Source organism: Mus caroli, unplaced genomic scaffold, assembly GCF_978045245.1.
Source record: "Mus caroli unplaced genomic scaffold, Mus_caroli_1 scaffold_7, whole genome shotgun sequence".
NCBI classification, from domain to species: Eukaryota; Metazoa; Chordata; class Mammalia; order Rodentia; family Muridae; genus Mus; species Mus caroli.
In genome coordinates, this window is record NW_028227262.1 from 4,393,036 (window position 1) to 4,416,202 (window position 23,167).

The following is a 23,167-nucleotide window of genomic DNA, read 5'->3' on the forward strand; positions in this document are numbered from 1 at the left end:
GAGCAAACGTGGGCCATTAGATGACTGGAGGGCGCGGGCCTTGGCCATCACACCAGGGTCTAATATCCTGGGCTTGGTTCATGTTCTTAATCATAGACCTTATAAACATGGATATACTTATTTTATGTGTACGAGTGTTTGTCTGCATCTGTGTCTGTGCACCACATACATACAGTGCCCAAGGAGGTCAGAAGAGCGCAGTGGATCCTCTCAAACTGTTACAGATAGTTGTGAGCTGCAGTGTAAGTCCTGGGGATTGAGCCCAAGTCCTCTGCAGCCAATGCCCTTAACTGCTGAGCCACCTCGATAGAGTTGATACTTCACATTTTATTTTAAATAGTGAGAGCAGGGGAAGCTTACAGTAATGGTTTTCTGGCAGTATTGATGCCAACTGTAGACTTTTGAAAACCTTATTTCCCCTTAATCAGCCATGATGGAACTGCTACACAGCTTAAAATCATTATTGAATTGCTATTGCTTTATTTTATTCTCTCTGTCTCTCTCTGTTTTGGAGGTTAAAGGACAACTTGCAGAACTTGCTGTTCTCTCCTTCCACAGTGTGGGTTTCGAGGATTGAACTCAGGTTGACTTGGTTGCAAAACCCTTTACCCAGTGCACCTTCTTGCCAGCCCACTATCAATGTAATTTTTTTCTTTAGATTTATTTTTATCTTAAGTGTTTGCGTGTTTTGCCTGTACATATGTCTGCACACCATGTGTGTGAGGTGTCCTTGGAGGCAAGGCAAAGGCAGCAGGTTTCCTGTAGCTGGGGTTACCACTGTGGACCCCTCATTATCAGAAACTGAGTCACGTTCACCTTTAAGCTGATGGATATATTCTTTGTTCAGAGCACTGTTTTCAAAAGGATGCCTTCGACAAGGATGTAATGTGTTTGATTCATTAGGTTTCTTGGCTGGAAAGTGAGTGTTTTCTCATCTCTGCCACACAGTAGAGGCTGTGACCTCCATAAAAGGTTCTGCTCTGTGTTAGAAATACTCAAGAGGAACTCCAAGAACTTAAAACACTGTGTTTAAATCCCTGCAGCTGATTCTTGATTTCTTTTTGGTTCTTCAGAAGAGGCGCGACTGAAATTTGAAAAAGAAGAACAGGAAAGGCTAGAAATACAGCGGATTGAGAGAGAGAAGTGGAGTCAGCTGGAAAAGAAAGTAAATAAGGATGAGTGTCAGCGGGGCTGCCACCCACTCCCTGCACCCGGCCCTAGCAGAGCTGCAGCCGTGCCTTGCCCCGTCGTCATAGCTGCAGCTGTGCCTGGCCCTGCATTCACTGCAATGGGGCATGACTTCACACGGGTTATCAGTTAGAGAAGTGAACATCATTGATCTGTTTGCTTGGGGTTTTTTTGTTTTATTTTTCCAAACAAGGTTTCTAAGGGTAGCTCTGATTGTCCTGGAACTCTCTCTGTAGATTGGGCTGGCCCCAGACTCACAGATCCGCCTGCCTTTGCCTCCTGAGTGCTAGAATTAAAGGTGTGCGCCACCACCACCTGCATTTTTCTTTTTTAAAACAGGGTCTCTCTATGCAGCTCTGGCTGTTCTGGAACTCTGTGTAGACCAAGCTGGCCTCAAACTCATAGAGATCTGTCTGCCTCTGCCTCTGCCTCTCAGGTGCTGGGATGAAAGGCGCATGTCACCATACCTGGCTGCACTGGCTTTAAAGATTTCTTTAGCGTCTAGCTTAACAGAAGACACCAGGGTCCTTATGTCAGGGTCAGCATTTTGTCTGTTTCAGCAGAAGCACGTGAAAGGAAGCTCACCTCGTACAGAAATGGGGGGAAGATGACGCGGGGCTGGGAGATGGCTCAGGTGGGAAAATGCCCGAGCTCTAAGCTCCATGGGAAAATCAGGTGACCTGGCTGCCTACAGATCCAACACTGAGAGGCTGAGACAGGTGGATCCCTGAAGCGCATGGCCAGCTAGCCTAGTCAAACTGACCGGCTTCCGTTTTAGTGAGAGATCCTCCCTCAAAACATAAAGGAGAAGGAACAAGGAAGAACATCTAATGTCAGCTATTGCCTGTGTTTGCGTGTACACACCCCCACATACATACATACATACACACACATCCTGTGTGTGTACATGCACACACACACACATACACTGTGCATGTGTACACACACACACACGCGCACAGTTCACATGTGCTTGTATCCACAAAGTGGGAAAGCGTCTCCCTAGCTTTCAGATCATTGTGGTATTCTTGGATACTGCACCTAAGCTATACACATGGCAACTGCTACTGCACATGGCGACTGCTGCTGCTTCTTGCTTTTTGTGACAGAACTGTGTTTTGTTGCTGAAGCTAGAGTCAAACTCCAATCTCAAGTGGCCCTCCTGCTTCAGCCTCCTTCGTAGCTGCGACCACAGGCACGTCCACCTTCCCAAGCTTAACACGTGAGCTTCTTGATGTGGAATCTGAGGCTACATTCATGAGCGCATGCCCTTGTTAGTGGTACATACCTATCGGCAAACCAAGCATTGCTATGTGACAAGTGTTGTTTTCTTAGAAAGTATTGAGTCAGTGATTTATTTACCTCCAAATGCTGAACTATCTTATTATCCATTGTCAAACATCACAAACGTATTAGGCATGGTGGTGAATGTCTTTAATTCCAGCCCTTGGGAGGCAGAGGTAGACTTGTTTTCATAGACGTTCAGCCAAACCTACATAGCGAGACCCCCATCTCAAAGAAAAGCAATATTGTAGCCAAGCATAAAGGTGTACATCTTTAAGCATTTGGGAGGCGGGGACAGGCAGATCTCTGTGAGTGTGAGGGCAACCTGGTCTACAAAGCAAGTTTCAGGACAGAGCTGCTGCTGCACAAAGAAAACCTGTTGTGGGTGGGGGGGGGGGGAGAAAAAGAAAAAAAGAAAAACAATCAATATCACCTATATTTGTATCATTGCCAATCAAGCCGGAAGTTTTAAAAAGATTTGCTGTTCATTGGATAGGTTTTTTCTTTCTTTTTTTTTTTGCTTGAATGCTGAACCTTGTGGTTCCAAACAAACGTCTTGATGTTTCCCCTTGACCTGCTGTGTTCAGCTGATACACTCTTGAGAGCACATCTTCCAAAACACTCAGTTATACAGATGATTTCTTGGAACACTGTTGCCTTTGATGTATAGAGGAGCACTTCATGCCTCTTCCGTCTTATCGCATAACGTGAGAGCACGTGATACTTAGGGTTAGGACCCAGTGGATTAATTCTGCCCTCTCTTCATCAAGGCGGTCTTGCCTGCAGCCACCACCACCGCTCATGGTCCCACACCCTAACTAGTGTAGTGTGGGACCACTGCTCTGATCCAGGCCAAGACAACTAGAATTGTATTATCTCGCACGCACCATAGGGCAAATAGTATCTCTCACATTATGGACCTTTAAACATCTGAAGAGCCCACTCTGAAGCTACTGTTTCAGTCAGCATTAGCAGTTTTATTCAAAGTAACAACTTTCTTCCAAGAAAGCCAAGCAAGAGCAATCAATGTGCCTCCTTCTGTGGCAGGACCTAGAACGAAGAAGCCAAGAGCTTGAAGAGCTTGCTCTGCTCGAGGGTTGTTTTCCTGAAGCAGAGAAACAGAAGCGGGAAATTCGAGCTCTGGCTCAGGTGAGGTGTTGCTTTCCTCTCTCGAGCTCATACTTCTGGGATCTCGGGGGAACTATAGGCTGGTACTAATTTTTATCCTGGGAAATCTTATTAAGGAAAAAGCTCCAGGCTGGTGAGATGGCTTAGTGGTTAAAAGAATGCCCTGTTCTTGTAGAGAACCTGAGTTCGCAGCATCCATTACAACCACCAGGTACCACAGTTACCACCAGTTATCGGGGTTGTCTAATGCCCTCTTCTGGGCTCTGCAGGCACCGCACACTCAGGAATACAAAAATAAAATTTTAAGAAATCTTCAAAAAATACCTCATTTGACACATATATGGCACATATATGACACATGTGTTCAGGGGGGAAATGGATGCAGTTGTAGAAAGTTTGTGTCAGTAAAGGGACACCTGGAATGTTCACAGTCCTCCACTGTTCACTTGGAAATCTCCATGATCCATTGGATTATGCCCTAGTACATTCCACTTTGTGTGTATGGACTGGGAATGTGTGTGGAAACCCTGGAGCAGGCATCTCTCTCAGCACCATTTTCTCATCTGGAGGGGCATACGTCACGTCTGAGCAGCACTTACACGAGGGGCTTATGTCATGTCTGAGCCACATTTACAAGAGGGCCTTACGTCATGTCTGAGCAGTATTTTGGCAACTTTCCAAGTATGCAAGCTATTCATGATCATACCTGTGTGTTGGTCCCTCTGTAGTAATCTTGGATGTTACTACTCTCACTGTTTAGGAGTACTATCACCTGAGTCTCTGGAAGGTGAGAAACCAGTAGTATGGATTCTCTTCATAGCTCTGCCCCACAGCCCAGCTCTCCTCCCTCCTCAGACTCCCTACTCCCTGAGGCATAAAAGCATTGAAGTCATCCTGGGGAATGGCCCAATGCCCTCCAAGCACCCAAGTGACAGCGCAGCCCCACTTCCAGGCACAGGTGGAATGACTGAGCCTGGAGAGGAAGCCAAGTCCAAAGCCAGGATAGGCTGAAGGCCAGGCCTCCCAGGCCTCTCACCACACAGAGACTACAGATGTGTTCTGGAAGAAACTCAACTGCTGCATGGCAAACAAGTGGCAGAAAGACCAGGATAACAGCCCACCACCCAAGGTCTAATAGGCCAGGCTAGCCTACCACCCAAGGTCTAATAGGCCAGGCTAGCCTACCACCCAAGGTCTAGCAGGCCAGGCCAGCCCACTACCCAAGATCTAGCAGGCCAGGCCAGCCCACCACCCAAGGTCTAAACCAAGACCTACTCCAGAAAAAGCCAGCCCGTTGCCCCTAAGCCAACGCCTAATCCAGAGGACAGCCAGGTTCTTCATCTCTGTGAAGACCAGGAGGCAAGGAAGCCATAGAAGCAAAGTGTGAAGCTGGCAGAGGCCTTCTCAAGAAATTCTTGTCCTTAAAGAATCCATGTGCATTAGAAATAAAATCTGTGGGGAGCTGAGGATTTGATCTGCATCCTTGCCCGAGCAAACCAGGAGCACCTCGGGTTAGTTCCTGTGGCCCTGGGGCTAGTTAGCAGATGAAGGCTAAGACCCATTGGCTAGTTGGTTGACTGACTGCAGCTAGTGAAGTTGTTCTCTGTGTCTCCCTCCCAAAAGTCTGGCAAATGGTGTCTAGTAACAGCTCTGGCTTTGGTTCCCACTACTTGCTGTGGTTCTGAGACCGTCCAGTTTGGTGAATCGTGGTTTGATGTGCTCTTTGCATAGATAAGGTGTGCATGGCCTTCCTAACCTAAGAGACGTTTCCTTCCCAGCGTTCTGCTCGGGGATGGTTTGCCAGGCTGGAAGCAGAGCTCCAGAGACTCAGAAGCATCAGGTGTCCAGGCAGAGCTTATCCCCAAGTCCACGGGTTTTGTTTTATTTTGTTTGCTTTTTTTTCTGTTTCCCTGTTGCATCTGGGGATTGTGGGGACATTCTCTTCTGGATTAGAAGTCTCTGGGTTTGACTTTAGCTGAGTTTGAACAAATGTTTTGGTCCAGAAGTGTAGCAGGGAAGTGTTACGTGTTCGAGTGTGTCAGGCAGAAACGCCACTGACTTGAGTGGGAATAGGGATGTCCCCGTAAAGATGTTCCCAGCGTTTGAGTGGGTGAGACAGGAGAAAATGAACCTTAGGTAAGATTCCTAAATGACAGGCAATCATGGGTCCATCTGAAGCCTGGAAGCCCATCTCTCAGTGCCTCTTCTAGGATTCCTTTAAGTTGAACTGATGGGACATAACCTTGGGGCCCTACCAAGACTCCATCTGTGCTACAGAAGGGCCTAAATGCTGGGGTTGGTGCTGGCTGCCTGAGTTAGTCAGAATCTGGGATGTGCATTCGACCTAAAATTCCACTGGGAACTCCACCCAGTCTCATGACTAAAGAAATGGGTGAGTCTTAAATAGATCAAATACATTGAGATTACAGCAGCCGCCATGAGGAAGAATCCCTTGAGTAAGATCACTTGCTTGATGGGAATTATACAGAATTAATTTTAAGAATAAACAAGTCATAAATTAGCATTCAAGCTTTGGAAGCTGGGTGAGTCACTGGAGAAGTGGAGCCCTCAGACCTGTGGCGGCTTTGTCTACCTTGTGGCTTGGTTGAACTCAAATGCAGAGCAGTGCATAACGCTCTCTGGCCCTGTCATCAGCACCTTGGGTAAAAGAACAGCAGTGTTGGGAAACTGCTTGTTTTGTTGAGCCCTAACTAGAGAAAGGAATTTACAGCTGTGGAGAAGTCCTTCCTTTGGGTGCTTTGCTCTCTGCTGCAGTGAAGTAAGACATGGGAGGTTTATACAGGGGAAAGGCAGAAAGCCCCAGGTCTGCATGTGTAACAAGCCTCAACTAGCATTTGGTCTTAAGCAGACCTTGTACCTCTTCCCTGGTAGATGACGGTGATAAGACATGAAATTGAATACACGGGCATCAGAGCTAATGCTTAGGGCAGTAATCAGAGAGGTCAGTCAAGAAGGGCAGGCTGGCTGGCTGGCTGGCTGGCCTGTGTGTGTGTGTGGTCTGTCTGTCTGCCTCTGCTCCAATGTGTGATGCCCCTGCCTCAGCCTCATAAGTCCTGGCCTCCTCCATGCGTGGCTCCAGTCTTTTCTTAGTTCATTCAGATATTTTGTACAGTAGAGTCGCTTTCTGTAAATACACCACGGTGTTTGGAGTCTCTCCTGCACGCCCTCAGCGGCAGGCCTAATGTTAATGAATACATTAAGGTAATCATAAGACTAGGGTAAAACTTTCCATCATCGGGTGTGTGATGTGTAATGAGGTGAGAGGTCAGCACTGTAGGTGGCTTGTCTCTCTGGCCTAGTGGCCCCCTGTCTTTACACAGGGGGAAGATGGCTGAGATCAGACAAGAGTCTCCTTGAGTGCTACTCCTGTGCTTTCCATGCAGGAAGACTGAGGATATAACAGCAGTGAGAGTGTTACTCTGAAGTGTCTCCATTGGGGAGCATTCCTGGAGAGATTCCTATTGACAGAGGGATGTATTTATTTATAATGAAACAGTTGAAGGTGTTAAATACGGTGGCCCTGGCCCGGCCTTGTTTTCCCGATTCTTCCAATAAAGATGAAGGATGGACAGTTGGATTGCCTTACCAAAGATGCTATTGATGTTGAAGAGGAGACTCTAGCTTTGACAGTGGCCTGACAGTGGGTGAGATGCTCCCACACGGTACCACACGCAGCAGACGGAAGGCATTGGTGCTGCAGAGATGACTTGTTAAGGTTTATTTTGGGGTATGTGTGTGTGTGTGCCGCAGACCCTCTGGGTCCCTGTGTCTGCGTGGAACACTGGGGAAACTAACTATACAGAATTAATCTTAAGAGGCATTTATAATAAAATATTAAAAGAGAGCTCATAGATCCATACACCAGACTAACGCGGGTAAAGAGTATGAGAATGAGAGCGCCAAAACTCCAGGAGGAGAGCTTCCTTGAAACTCTTTGCCTCATGAGTGGCTTTTAGGCATCACTGCCTGTCAAGCTGACTCGACCGGAGTGCTGTGGCATGTGTGTGCATGTGTGTGAGTGTGTGTGTGTGTGTGTGTGTGTGTGTGTGAGAGAGAGAGTGTGTGAGTGTGTGTGTGTGAGTGTGTGTGTGTAAGTGTTTGTGTGTGTGAGAGTGTGTGTGAGTGTGTGTGAGTGTGTGTATGTGTGTGAGTGTGTGTGTGTGTGAGTGTGTGTAAGTGTGTGTGTGAGTGTGAGTGTGTGTGAGTGTATGTGAGAGTGTTGAGTGTGTGTGTGAGTGTGTGTGAGTGTGTATGTGAGAGTGTGTGAGTGTGTGTATGTGAGAGTGTTGAGTGTGTGTGTGTGTGTGAGTGTGTGTGAGTGTGTGTGTGTGAGTGTGTGTGTGTGTGTGAGTGTGAGTGTGTGTGTGTGAGTGTGTGTATGTGAGAATGTGTGAGTGTGTGTGTGAGTGTGTGTGAGTGTATGTGAGAGTGTTGAGTGTGTGTGAGTGTATGTGAGTGTTGAGTGTGTGTGTGAGTGTGTGTGAGTGTGTGTGAGAGTGTGTGTGTGTGTAAGTGTGTGTGAGTGTGTGTGAGTGTATGTGAGAGTGTTGAGTGTGTGTGTGTGAGTGTGTGTGTGTGTGAGTGTGTATGTGAGTGTGTAAGTGTGTGTGAGTGTGTGTGAGTGTATGTGAGAGTGTTGAGTGTGTGTGTGTGTATGTGAGAGTGTTGAGTGTGTGTGTGTGTGAGTGTGTGTGAGTGTATGTGAGAGTGTTGAGTGTGTGTGTGTGTGTATGTGAGAGTGTTGAGTGTGTGTGTGAGTGTGTGAGTGTGTATGTGAGAGTGTTGAGTGTGTGTGTGTGTGTGTGAGTGTGTGTGAGTGTATGTGAGAGTGTTGAGTGTGTGTGTGTGTATGTGAGTGTTGAGTATGTGTGTGAGTGTGTATGAGTGTGTATGTGAGAGTGTGTGAGTGTGTGTGAGTGTGTATGTGAGTGTGTAAGTGTGTGTGAGTGTGTGTGAGTGTATGTGAGAGTGTTGAGTGTGTGTGTGTTTATGTACATGAGTATCTATAGATCAGTATCACATCACAGTGTAAATAAGTGCAGCACATGCTTGGAGACCAAAAATTCCATGTGCTTCACTTCTGCAGATTTTGGAAGTGAATCTGCAGTCTCTCTGAAGTGTGTGTTTTCTGAGGTAATGAGCCTGAATTAAAATGTATAGGCGTAGGGCCTGGAGGACGGTTCAGTGTTTAGAAGCACTTGCACTGTAAGCATAAGTACCAAAACTTGGACTCTGCGAGGCCAGCATCCTCTGCAAACACATGCAATCCCAGCTTAGAGAGGAGATGGGGTGTAGGCGATCATTACGGTTTCCAGATTTCCAGCCGGACCTAGACAGGGTGAGCGAGAGGTTCAGAGAGAGACTCTGCCTCAAAAGAAAGGCAGAGGGAGATAATGATTCTAAGGCCCTCTTCTGGCCACGGTATGTAGACATAGATACACACACACAGTAGTAAATAAAATATAAGGGTGTGTCAGGCCGTTTAGTTTAATCGGAAATCATAACTTTGGAGACAATGCAACTGTGAGAAGGCCAGTGGGAAACTCAGCATTGAACAGGACATGACGTTAAGAGTTTAAAATAAGCACAGCGTGATGACATGCAGAATTTACGTGGACAGCATGACGAGAGGGCTCTGGGAGCGCCCAATGGCAGCCATCAGTCAGAGGGAACTGGAAAGCAAACTGCTCACACAACCTCAAAACAAATGCACGAAAGTACACAGAATTTGTGTCCCAGTGAATGGTGGAGACTGGAAAGTATTTAGATGGAAAGGACCCTAACGGGCTAGATATGTGGTGCATGCCTTTAATCACAGCATGCAGGGGAGTCTATGTGAGTTCAAGGACAGTCTGGTCTACACAGGTGTTCCGTGGCATCCAGGACTGCAGAGTTAGACTCGGTTTCCAAAAGGAGAGAGCGTGTGTGGAGGGAAGTGGGGAGACTGCTTATTTGAGTTCGTTTCTTTGGTCATACAGTTTATATCATTACTGCTTGTGTACATTGTGGTGTTTAGGTTGAGGCTTCAGATTTCAAACAAAACAAAACAAAACAAACAAACAAAAAACAATTTAGGGACTGGCAAGATGGCTCAATGGATAAATGTGCTTGCCGCCCAGCCTGGTGACCTGAGTTCAAGCCCCAGGACCCACTTGGTGGAAGGAGTGAAATGGCTCCCGCAGGTTGTTCTCTGACCTGCAGATGCACATGGTAGTGTGCACATGTTCCCTTCCCCAGTCAAACCTGCAACTTTTAAATGCCACTTTGCTCTTTGGTTGTGTTTTCGTGACTGTGACCCTCAAGAATTTGTATCCCCAGTGGAAGCACTACACGGAGTGTGATGGGAGCCCCGACCCTTGGGTTGCCCAGGAAATGAACACGTTCATTAGCCTGTGGGAAGAGGAGAAGAACCAGGCCTTTGAACAAGTGATGGAGAAAAGCAAACTGGTGCTGTCGGTAAGTCCTGAGCCGCCTGACTCCACACCCAGTGCCAGTTCACAAACACACAGGGCTGTGCTGAGCCCTGCCTGCCTGTGCTTCCTCACCTTACAAAGCTGAGCATTTCCTACTCAGTGGGAGACCTGTATTCCCAGCTGACTTCTGTTGCTATGGTGTGGGTTTTAAGTGTTCCCCTAAGGCCCAGTGCTGCTGTCTGGTGAGTGCTGGGATTTTTAGGAATTGGGAAATGGCTTCATTAGAGTGTGTTCGCAAGGGAATGTCGGGATCCTCCCAGGGTTAGAACTTCTCTACTCTGCCCTTCCCTCCTTTTCTTCCTCTTCCTCCTCTTCCTCTTCTTCTCCCCCCCTCTTCTCCCTCCTCCTCCTCCTCCTCCTCTTTATTACCTTTTAAGTCTCCCTGTGACAGTTTTAAGCCTGTTGCTGTGTCTTGTTCATATTTACCTTCTTAGTGAAGGTAAAAAAAGGCCACAATATTCTAACTTCTGTATCTGCAAATAAGATGGGTAGACTCATGTAAGAAAACATACTGAGGGAAAAAATATAAGTAACTTTAACTATATTATCTCATTAAAAAATATGTGAAATACTTTAGGCCATGGGAAAACTCTGGAAGCCATTGGAACTGCAGATGGATACTCTACAGTCTGCCTGTGATTGCTAGTGGCTCACAATCCTTTACAAGCACGCACAGAACAAAGCCGCAGTAAGAACAAAATGCACTGGAGTGCCTAGAACCTCAGACTATGAGTGACAGGAGCAGGTACACTCTGCAGAGCACCAGACTTGCATCGTTTCTAGCTTGTACATATCCGACGAGGTCTCTTAATCACAAACAAGTTGGAAGTTACACTGAAAGGATGCGCGAGCGCACAGCAGCACAAGGGGTGGAGAGATGAGAGAGCAGCCACCCATGACAGTGAGGGTCAGCCAGGGATGTGGAAAGGTGATTGGAAGTGAGCAGAAGCAGTTTAAAGCAGCACTGTTGGTAGTCACCCAGAACTGACAGATAGAAATTCTCTTAATTCATGATGTCCAACAAAATCAAAAAAAAGATACAGACTTAAAACGCTATTGATGCTTACACACACACCTAATGTGTATAAAACCCCCATACACTCACAAACACACACAATCCAGGCATACACACACACATTTACATATGCACACATGCAAATACACAGACAGAGAGCAAACACATACACCCTAATCTGTATGGAACCCCAAACACACTAATATGTATCAAAATTCCCTGACACACACACACACACACACACACACCCCAACTAATTATCTATTTCTGGACATCAACTGGGTATGTAGAGTTTAATGCTAGTGTTAACTACCCAGAGTTAGCATAAGCCCCTGTGTGTTAAGGGTTTGATCCCGCAAGCCTCTGCATGTCTGCCAAGCATCCCCAGGTTACCTGTACCTCCGAGCAACCAATTCTAAACAGGACTCCCTAAACTCTCTCCGCGGATGAGACATTCTGTTATAACGGCCCACCAAACAGAGAAAACTGGGACTTGTGTTTGGTATAAACCTCCAGATGAAGACGTGCACAGGGCACAGTGTGTAAGGAAGGTTGCTGTGGTTTCCCGAGTTCTCTGGGTGCTTTGCATGCTCAGTGGCTTGCTGTGTTCACCGACCGGAAGAGTCTCTGAACCCCATCATTAAGGGAGTTTTAAGGATGTATCAGGATAAAGTCATCCCTCAGGGCTGAGGAGCAGTGAGCGCCTCCATCCCCTGTCTACTCAGGCGCCCTCCTGTCCTCCAGAGAGCCACCACACTAGCTTTCACTCAGACACAACTAAGGTGGATCATTATGAAAAGTAAAACCAGTTTCTTCTATCCCAGCATGGAGGAAAATCCAGTCTTGTTCAACAATAACGGAAGATCAGCTAACATGACACCCGCTGGTCTCAGCTGATGAAGCGGCGGCTCCTCTCTGCGCTGGCCGCCGAGACCTCCGCGCCTGTGGGGTTGGACACATACGAGGGAATTCTTTGGGATAGATGTTTTCTTTCTCTGTGATCTTAAGTTACAGAAGAAGGAAAGGACACCTTCCCTTGTTCTGCAGTGACAGGCCGGTCCCTTTCCATGTCCCTTTAACTTTTTCCAGGTGCGTGATGTGATATTCTTTATATTTCAGTTGATTGAAAAGGTGAAGTTAATTTTACTGGAAACTCCGACATATGAGCTGGACCACAGGACTGTCCTGCAGCATCAAGGGTCAATTCTGCGCCTGCAGGAGCTGCTCAGCCTGAAGATCAACGTGGCCACAGAACTACTTCTTCGAGTACGGGCAGTATCTCTCTTACAGCACTAACTTTAACAGGCTGCCTTCAGCAGTCTTACTGTATGTCCTGGTCCACTTAGGTCTCTAAAACCTTTCAGTATTCAGGACAAATCAAGGAGATGAAGGACCCGTACTTCTGTGACTTAACAACTGTTTATATTTTATTTTCTAAAGAGACAAAACATTATCAGCCAAAAGCTCGTTTTCCTTATATTTGCCAAAGTTCACTGAATTTATTATGAAAAAAATACTTTACAAACCAATATGAGATAGCTGATGATATAGATCACAATTACTGACATTCTAGTTTTCTCCAGTTTTTATTTTGAAAGTACTATATTTAAATATGAGACTTAAAAGACAGTACCATGAGTCCCCATCTGGGCTCTCTAACTTTGCTATAATTTATAGAGAAAAATCAAAAATTTAAATGTATCATAACATTTTCTTTGTCTCTCTTTTCTTTCCTTGCACCATTCAAAAGTTTGTGTGTTACACATTTCATCCCCAAAAATCTCACCAGTGATGGAAACATCCAAATAACTAAGCCAGCGAGCTCCATAAAACTCACAGGGTCAACGTCCTGATACGTGGCCCAGAGTCTAATTCTCCCATGAATGTGTTTTATAAACTTTAATCTTGTTGCATTTCTGAAGAATCCTCAGAACACGGCCTACAGGCATAGATTGCGTTCAGCCATTTTGCCTGGGTTCCTTTGGTTTGGAACCGTCCCTGGGCGGCCTCGCTGGGCGGCCTCGCTGGGCGGCCTCGCTGGGCGGCCTCGCTGGGGTGCAGTCTAAGTCTAAACAGTGCTGCAGAGTGCTGAGCTCACTCCTGCTGTAACAGGCCCGCCACACTCTTGCATCTGCTGTGCGTATTGTAAGACAAACGGACTAAGGGAGTGTGTGGGTTGATCAGTGACTAAGATGTTTACTAAGAGAAAGTACAGTATTTTTCTTCTTATTTTATACATTATGTTGTGGTTGAGGTAGAGACTTTGGTACAAGCCAGCCCTTAGTGCATCAGGAAAACTGGGGGAACTGGGGAAACATTGCTGGGTAGAGTACTTGCTAGCATGCTCACTTGGCACCTCACAGAAATGAAAGGGATTCAGGACATAGAGGAGACATATGAAGACAGGGAAGATGGCCAACGCCAGGTCTGGGCACAGAGAAGGAAAGAGCGAGCTGGGTTACCTTACTGCAGCTGATCTTTTACTGTCTCCTGTGTAAGTGTGCATTTGCACACTTGGGTACCTGTGCATATGAGGCTCAAAGTTCACCTTGATTGCTAAGGCAGAGTCAACTGAACCCAGACCTCTCAATAGCCAGCTTCCTCCAGGAATTCCCATCCCTGCCTCATTAGGCTGATACTACAGGAAGCCCCCCACCCCAGGCATTGACAGATGTTTGGGGGACTCAAACTTTAGTCCTCACACATGGCAGTCACTTTAACCAGTGAGCCATCTCCTTGGCCTCTGAAGTATTATTTTCCTAGAAAGATCATGCACCATTTACCCAGATTATTCTTTTAATAACACAAAGAATCCAGTATACCAGTGATTGTGTACCTTCCCAAAGCTGTGAGACTCTGTCAGGTTCTGTTGTGTTTTCTCCTACAGCAAGCTAGTAACTTAGCAGACCTGGACACTGGGAACATGGAGAAAATCATCAGAGATGAGAATGTCACCCTGTACGTGTGGGCAAACCTCAAGAAGAATCCAAGGTACCTCTTCCCCACTCCATAGATGCCAAGGCTGGCGCATTTAGTAGCTTGGCTTGCAGTTTGAACATCAGTTCCTGTAGAAAGCACTGAATCCTAGTGTCTAGAGCAGGCGTGCATGCTCCAGTAAATGCGTGCCTTTGCTTGCTGCTCACACAAGTGGTGCGCATGTAGGAAAACCACTGTGCATAAAAAAACAAACCTTAGGAAAGAATCCTAGGAAGCCTCCTCCAACCCTTACCTGTGCCACAGCTGGCCTTGAACTGCTGTATCCTCCTGCTTTAGCTTCCCCAGTGCTGGGGTTCCAGGCCTGTGACATCACTCCTGGCTCTGAGCTTCATTTTTAATATGCCATAAAAGGAGGGAACAAAATATTTACCAAGTTGTACTTTCTACAAAGTGTGGTTTCTATTGACTTCAAGGCAGTGTGTCAACTTCTTTGCTGCTGACAATGCCGCACACAGAATCATAAAGGAAATCCCTCTATACAGGAGAGGAAGCTGGCATGCTCTCCCACAGTAGGGACAGGCAGGTTTGGCTTTACTCTAATAAAGACAGGAGAGGATTGCAAGGAGTTATTCAGTGGCCGGCTGGCTACACTTAGATGATAAATCAAAGCATGGCAGACACTGAGAGGATATTTGGAGAGTCCCCAGGAATAAGTCAGTAGTTTCAGTGACAGATTCTTCTGATCGTGAAACATAGTCACACACATGGAAGGGTCATTCGGACCCTCTTAGAGTTCATTCAGGGAGGCCTCTTCCCCCTTCATTATGCCAGAAAAAAACCAAAGCTGCTGCTGACCCCTGGTAAAGTGAGCAGCAGTTGAAACTGTAACCAGTCAGATGTAGAGACAGAAAGATGAGGCCCCTGGGAGGAGCACTGAGAGGCCCCTCGGGAGAGACAGAAGCTTCTGCTGGGGACAGGTGTGGGTCGGAAGCCAAGAGTGTCCTGAGAAACACTGGCTCCCAATGCCTCCGAACACCAAAGGAGGGGCATTAAAAACAACACCCTGTTCAGACCCAGCGTGAGGACTCGGCTGCCCCTCTTGCTCACCCTCTTGGCTTCCATCTATTGATTTCTGGCAGGCACCGGAGTGTGAGGTTCTCAGAGACACAAATTGGATTTGAAATCCCAAGGATCCTGGCCACAAGCAATGTTGCTCTTCGGCTTCTACACACACGCTATGACCACATCACACCCTTGTTCCCCATTGCCGTCACTGAGCAAAAACAGAACACCGAGGGAGCAGAGCAAGTCAACGGCAAGGAAAGTATAGAAAAGGCCATGACTGAAGAAAAGCTCTTTACTGAAGAAAAAGTTACCAACGAAGATGAGCAGCCCAAGGCTGAACAGGAAAGAGAGCTCAACTTGGTCCAAGAGGAGAACAAATATGAAGCTATAGAGAACACTGTCTTACAAAGGGTAGGATACTCTGTCAGTCAGTCTGTCTGTCTGTCTGTCATCTGTCTACATTCCAGGATAGGTAGCCCAAGCTGGCCTCAAACTTACAGCAGTCCTCTTGCCTCAGCCCTTCAAGGGCCGGTGACTGGCCTGACTCGCTTTACCCAGGTTGACATATTCTCAACAGCTCCTGGTCCACCCTGTGCAGTAAGCATTGGCAGGTCCCTGGAGGTATTCTCAAGATTTTTCCTGAGCAAGTAGAAACCATTTAGAAGCCTCTTCCTTGTCTGTGCCCTGGCTGTTAGTGTGTCTCTCTCCCCTCTGTTCAGTAGTGCTTGTAGAAGCAGCGGCTTCAGCCTCAGGCTCAGCAGTCTCATGGTCCATTGGTTGCTGCAAAGCCTTGATGCCGGGGTATGACTGCTTGATGCTGGGGTATGGCTGCTTGATGCTCATGTCCTTCTAGGCAGCTTGCCCTTAAATGCAAACTTGCAGCAAATGCTTGTGCAAACTGGAGGGGTTCTTTTTTATTTTTAAATTTAATTTAATTAATTTATTATTATTATTATTATTATTATTATTATTATTATTATTATTATTATTATTTTGCTGTTTCTCCAGTACTGGCTTTCTAAGACTTGGTCTCACTATGTATATCCCTCACTGACTGGGAGCTCACTCTGTAGACCAGGCTAGCCTAAAACTCACAGCTCTGCCTCCCAAGCGCTGGGTTAAAGGTGTGTACCACCAGGCACAGGTACTTGGATACCTTAACCCTGTCTACAGGGCCTAGGGAGCGATGAATCAGGACACTCAAACTCCACCTCTGACCCGAGCCCCTGTGCACGCACCACTGAAAATAACCAGGCCCCTGCCTGTGGTGGCTTCTGCTGATTTTCTAACCATCAGGATTTTCAGGGTGCGTTTTATGTTAGAACAGCTTTGGACTTGGATAGTCCTTTCTCAGCTTGAAGCTGCTTTTGTTGCCCCAGCCTAGGGGATTTCAGGGAACCCCAAAGCCTCCGCAGGAGCGCATAAGACAAAGCGGTGCATGGCTTTTATTGGTTCACTTTCTTTAAGTGTGGAAAGAGTTAAGGAATAGACCCCGTGTGAATTTGAAATAAAAATGTGAATTAGACCCTGAACAGCTCAGTGGACAAAGGTGTCTGCAGACCTAAATGTGTCCCCAGGGCGTTTATGGTGGAAAGAGAAGACTGGCTCCTGAAAGCCATCCTGGAGGAGGCAGTGTGTGGGTGAGTAGGAGGCCAGGGGAAGTGGTCCCTGAACCAGCGTCATCTCAATGTAAATAAGAATTTAAAATACAATAAAGGAAATGGGGTTTACGTCGAGCATCACAGGAGTCGCAGTCAGAACAGAGCAAGTGAACCGTCATCACTGACTTGACTGACAAGAGACTCTGCAGCGTTCCTGGCCTGTCAGGGTGTTGGACGATTCTCCACTCTGCATCAAGTGGCTTGATCATAGTTAATATTTGATGTAAATCTACCAGTGTCTTACATAAGAATTGCATTAACTTAAAGACTGCAAAATGACAGAACTTAGAATTAGAAACTGTAATTTGAACCATCGGTTGAATTTGCAAACTAAAGCATTCCATCTTGTATCTAGGGATCAGTCAGGGTGGCCTCATGGAGTTGCAGTTTGCCATTCTGTTAATGTAGGTCACTTAGGAAACAGTTTTCATAAAACAGTGTTGGTTTTAGTTGGTGGGGTTGTGTCCATGAGTGCAGTGTCAGGGGAGGCCAGGGAGGGCATAACAGCCCCTGGGGCTGAAGGCACAGGAGTTTGAGCTGCTTCATTCAGGCTCTGAGAAACAACTCAGGTCCTCTGGAAGGACAGCACGCGCTCTTGCCTGCTCCGAGCAATCCCCGGATCCTGGACATATTTTACATTAAAATCTTAAGCCTGTGAATTCATAACAACAGCGGCAGGACCTGTGTGTGTTAGGGTCTCACACCTGTCCCAGCAGGCGTTTGACTTACAATCTGAACTTGGAAGGACCAAGATTAATCCTGACTTAGTCTTAATGGCCTTAGAGAATGTGGCTAACTATGCCTATCTGCTTTCTATTATCGTTGAATGCTGCCCTGGGCAGATTCCAGTTGGTGTGACGATTGACAGAGCATCCTGTGGCATACCCAGATAGATAATCAGAACCCCGAAGCAGGCAGTTGCCAGGAGCCTTATACGCTTTCCCAGAGCTTGTGAAGGCGGGCTGGGAGTTGGGACGGGAAACACTTTACACTGAGAATGTGGGAAGATGAGAGAGGGGCCATTTCCAGGAGGCCCCCTCTCAACACCTTAGGCATGCGTGCTGTTGCTGTCATACCTCCAGCCCGACAGCACTTGACATGGTAAGGAGTATGTGTGTAGGATTTCCACAGAGGCAGAAGTGCCCAGGCAGGATCGGAGTTAGAGCCTTTGATGGGTGGGGTCTTGCTCTCTGTTGCACCCCACCCTCACCCCCACTTGTCCCAATTTTCCGTTAATGGCTCTGAGAGTTTTAGCATAGAGGGGCTGCCACCCTCCTCACCTGTACCTTTAGACTCACCCCTTTCCTCGCCAACATTACCTAAAGCCCTCTACCCCCTCACTATGAATCTAAGCAGTGTGAGCAGTGAACACAACCAGCCTGGCTGTTTCTGTCTTAAAATGCCAATGCAGTTCAGTACTTTTGGATCCAGCCTCATTCAGACTTTTAGGAAATCCTATGCCAGGATATGACATCATCAGCTTCTAGCCTAGTTCCCAGGACGATGACTCCTCCTCCTCCTCCTCCTCCTCCTCCTCCTCCTCCTCCTCCTCCTCCTCCTCCTCCTCCACTCTGAAGCCTCATGCTGTACCCTGTCTGAAAAGCCATACACTCCACTGATTTCTCATTATTGTCTTCTACCAAACTTCCATCCGGACAGCCACTGAGCTCTGCTTACAGAATTCTAGGGCTCCAGTGGCCTATAGCTCTAGGCTGTTTCCGTATTCGCCCCAAATCAGTTCCAAAGCTATGGTCACGCGCCCAGGGTGCTCATGGTGACAAAGCTGTGATCACGCGGCTAGGTTGCTCGGTGACAGCTATGATCATGCGGCCAGGTTGTTCGCGGTGACAAAGCTACGATCACGTGGCCACGATGCTCGTGATGACAGCTATGATCACGTGGCCAGGTTGCTCGCAGTGACATCGCTGTGCCTCAGTACTGCGTTTTCTATGTTACTTTCATTTTTCACTGATGTGGCAAATCGCAGACAGAGACAACTTCGGGAAAGAAGGGATTGTTTAGGTTCATGGCATGACGGGATGCAGTGTATCACGGGAGCAGCCGGAGCGCGAGGTAGCGATACACGGGGCTTCTGCAGCCAGACAGCAGAGACTGTGAACGTCCGTGTTCAGCTCTCTCTTCTCTTTCTGTTTAGGTTGTGACATCATCTCACAGAATCGCAAGTCCATGTTCAGGGTGGGATCTAGTCAAGTTGAGAGTGAAGAGTAATGTAAATTGAAAATTCTCTGACATTAAATGACCATGTAGGTTTCTTTTTTCATGAGCTTATTAAGAAGTTGGCCACTAGAGGGCTCTTAATACCGCCTCTTAATTAATTTGAATGGCTTTTAAAAATATTGTAAATATTTAAAAAAATATTTAACAATAAAAATATTTAAATGTTTAATATATTTTAAAATACCATAAACATTCTAAGTTGTTTATAGCACAACATATTTAGAAAGGGCTAATTTGAGTAGAGCATAATTATGAGAAATTATTCAAAGTAGAACATTTAAAATAGTAGTTTCAAAAATATTTTACTACCCTGAGGAACAAGCAGATACATGGACATGGGTCTTTGAATTGAAAGTTAAGTTTCGAAGTGTCTCATTAAGGGACTGAACTGGCCCTGGGTCAAATCCCCAGTCCTTCCAAAAGAAAAACTGAACAAGCATGCATAAGAGTAAAAGAAAATTCCACATGTACACTCAAGAGCATGCATGCACACATGTGCATGCCTGAATGTGTATACACACATGACATTCACACAGAGGCATACATGCGCAAACATGCACATACTACACACACACACACACACACACACACACACGCTGTCTAACTCTCAGGTGAAATCTGCTATAGGAAACTCAGCCTGATGTTGCCTTTCTTTGGTTGTGTCTGTTTGGTCCTAGAGAGTGAACCTAAGACTCCATGTGGCCTCAGAGTTCTACCATTGAATGATCTTGGGGGCTTTGTTTGTTTGCTTTGTTGTTGTTTGTCTGGATTCAGGGGGTTTGACGCAGCATCTTATGTAACCCAGGCTGGCCTCAAACGGCTGTGTACCTGAGAATGGCCTTGGACTTTTGATCCTCCTGCCTCCACCAGAGTGCTGGGATCATAGACACAAACCATCCCCCTGTCTTATGCAGGGCTGGGGGCTTGAACCCCGTCCTCCTGCATGCTAGGCAGGCACTTTGCCAGCTGGGCCACCTCCCAGTCTACTGACTTGTCTCTAATGAGCAGCCTTGTAGAGGGATGACAGCCTACTATATTCTGGATATACACCGGCATGTGTACTGAAAAGGTTGCATATGGTGATCAAGAGACAAAATACGCACAAATCAAATAAACAGGCCAGAGACTGTCCCTGAAGTGACAGCATTTAGGCTAAGTGCTAAAAAAAAAAAGCCATTCCTGCTGCTGCTGCTGTTCCTGCTGCTGGTTTTGTTGTCCTTTTGTTTTGGCTTTTTGAAACAGAGCCTCACCCTGGTCTCTAGGCTATTTTACGGACCAATATCCTCCTGTTGCACTTAGAGAATAATTTCTGAGGATGCTGATGCTCACTGCCAGCCATTCGTCTATTGCAGACTTCCGACTCTGAAGGGGAGGATTCCCAAACCACCCAACTTGAACTGGAGATGAAGCTGCTGAGTGAAGCAGTCTTAGCAGGTATTCTGTCCCCACCCTCGGTGTGTAATGGAGGCTTCCTTCACAGAAAAGTAAAGCAAGGCCATTGTAGAGTAGAATATGTTTGAAGCAGAAATCCTTCACAGTCCCTCTCAGACAAAAAAAAAAACCCTGTCAATAATCAATAATCATATTTTTCTACTCAATATTAAGTTATGTACTTAGAGAAAAAATATGTTCCAGACAAATGACGTTCAGCACTGATCCCAGAATGCATTGGTAACCTGCCTCATCAATTAAAGTAGCTTCATAATTCAACCCAAACAAGGGAATAATATTTATTTATTTCATGTATATGGGCACACTGTCACTGTCTTCAGACACACCAGAAAAGGGCATTGGATGCCCATTACAGATGGTTGTGAGCCACCATGTGGGTGCTGGGATTTGAACTCGGGATCTCTGGAAGAGCAGTCAGTGCTCTTAACCGCTGAACCATCTCTCTAGCCCAGGGAACAATATTTAAATCTCTGTTGCTAGTGAGATCATAACTGATTTCTTCTCTGTACTCACTGTTGCCATGAACACTCATGAGAGCACACACCTGGACGAACACACGCCTGAACCCTTTACTGTCTCATCCTGGCAGGTGTCAGTGGACGCAGCCTGCCAAGGTGGACACGATCTCACAGGTCTGGTGTCTGTCTGATGATGTCTGTCCTCTCAACTATCACTGCTCTTCCTTCTCAGTGACCTGTTCTGTGTATTCTAAGCATATTTGCCATACTTAAACCTTTGTACCCTTTTATTCAATTGTTTGTATATTCTGAGGCACTGTTTCAAGTAGCCCAGGCTAGACTCAAACTCTATGTGGCTGAAGTTGATCTTGAACTTCTGATCTGCCCGGCTCCACCTCCCCAAGTGCAGGTCACAAGCATGTGCCAGGTTTTATGTGGTGCAAGGATCAAACTCAAGGCCCTTTGCATTCTAAGCAAGCGCACCACTCTTCAGGCTACATCCCCTCCCCCGTCCTTGGAGCCTTCCTATAGCTTATACCAGGCAAGGGTTTCTGTTTCTAGATCTAGGATAATAAAGTAGGCTAGGGAACTTCTGTCACGAACACCCCAACTCCCTACATGGTGAGCCCCAAGTCAGAGATGTCTTCACCCTCTAAATTTAGACACAGTAGTATTTCTGGCTTCTTTTTAGGCCAATGAATTATAAATTAAATACATTTAGAAATTAAAGAGTTTAGTTTATTAAACATGCACCAACAAGAGACCAGTAGTTGCCTAACTTGATTTAATTCTTATCTGTCTGTCCATCTATCATCTATCTATCTATCTATGTATCTATTGCTTGTTTCTGTTAACTTTCAGTATCCTATCTCCAGAGGTTGCATTCAGAGAGCCCTGCTGTACCTCTTGCATGGGAGCAGTCTGACAGTAAACACCACTCCCAATCCCTGTGTCTCACTGCCTGCCTGCTGCCCGCTCTGCACCTACCCTCTCATTCCCCTCCCAAACTCTGTAACACAGTGCAAATCCAGTGTGGATTTTATGGTTGAAGAAACTTGGACAGGATATATTATTAGTCAGCTTTCATGGGGAGAGGCAAGGTCACATTATACAGCCCAGCACTCTGTGGACCAAGCAGGTCTCAAGCTTGTAATGAGCCTCGCGCCTGTACCCCCTGAGAACTGGGACTAGCCGTGTACAGCACACCCGCCACCCTGCGTATCGCGAATAAAGTCGGACCACTGCTCAGGGTGATGTTTTTGAGTGGCTGACTTCGTCTTGGTGGTGGAGGTGAGAATGTTCCTTGCCATGGTGACTGTAGGTGCCACTTCTGTCTGTGCATTTGTCACTAGATTGTATAATTCCCACAAAATTCTCAGTCCATCACTTCCCTGAGCTGGGTGTAATTTTGTTGAAATAACCAACTTTCATATTTTACATGGCCCCTAAATCTACTTTTCCACCATGACCTTCCCACTTATCTTTTGATTTTTTTTTTTTTGGTCTGATAATGTCCAGTTTTAAGGACTTAGTAATTAATCAAACTTTTTGTCTTTTATGGAATATAGTTTATTAGTAATGCATGCTTATTGTGTGTAGCCTCCTACAATGCTAGAGTTTGTTTTAGCAGAGCTATTCCTACCCCTAACACACACACACACACACACACACACACACACACATACACACACACACACACACACACACACACACACACACACACACACACACACACCCTGTGCTCCCACTTCAAGACTGGCTAGTGAGACACCTTGAGAACCTTGTACAAAGTCTAGCAGCTAAAGACAAAAAGCTTTAGCAGTACTGGGATTTTGTTTTGTATCCTTCTTGACCGCAACAATGTTATGATCTTTTCTGAGCCTGCGCTGTGGTTCCTTTTAGCACAGCTGCGCCTGGTAGAGAATATTGTGGAATTGCCAGAAGCCTCGGAATCCTACAAGGTGGACTTGTGCCATTTCTCGCCCCTGGGCGGCGTGTACCACCTGGATGTTCTGGAGCTGCCCCCTCAGTGCAAGCCAGTGAAGGGCTGGGTGCTAGTGGAGGTAGGAGACTCTTTGGGACCCATTACAGGTGAAATTGCCTCGCTTTTACTTCATTTCCCATGGCCTCAGCCTCTAATGCATGTTAATCCTATCCTAGGAGAACTTCTTACCCATTAACTTACTTGTAAACCTACAGTCCTAATGCTCCAGCATGTCAGTCAGCCCTTGATACGGCCAGTCTCCA

The 23,167-nt window shown here is 46.5% G+C and overlaps 1 protein-coding gene across 2 annotated transcripts in view; it reads left to right on the forward strand.

Moving 5' to 3' along the window:
* Dnai7 (dynein axonemal intermediate chain 7) overlaps window positions 1-23,167 on the forward strand; it is a 38,534-nt gene that overhangs the window by 7,079 nt on the left and 8,288 nt on the right. The window contains exons 4-11 of one of the 2 annotated variants that reach the window (XM_021164350.3): window positions 1,074-1,165; window positions 3,520-3,621; window positions 9,940-10,077; window positions 12,229-12,375; window positions 13,997-14,100; window positions 15,186-15,522; window positions 20,363-20,444; window positions 22,823-22,983. In XM_021164350.3, the coding sequence (XP_021020009.1) occupies window positions 1,074-1,165; window positions 3,520-3,621; window positions 9,940-10,077; window positions 12,229-12,375; window positions 13,997-14,100; window positions 15,186-15,522; window positions 20,363-20,444; window positions 22,823-22,983 (1,163 nt within the window). The remainder of the gene's footprint in view (window positions 1-1,073; window positions 1,166-3,519; window positions 3,622-9,939; window positions 10,078-12,228; window positions 12,376-13,996; window positions 14,101-15,185; window positions 15,523-20,362; window positions 20,445-22,822; window positions 22,984-23,167) is intronic. The other variant, XM_021164352.3, reaches the window with a different exon arrangement.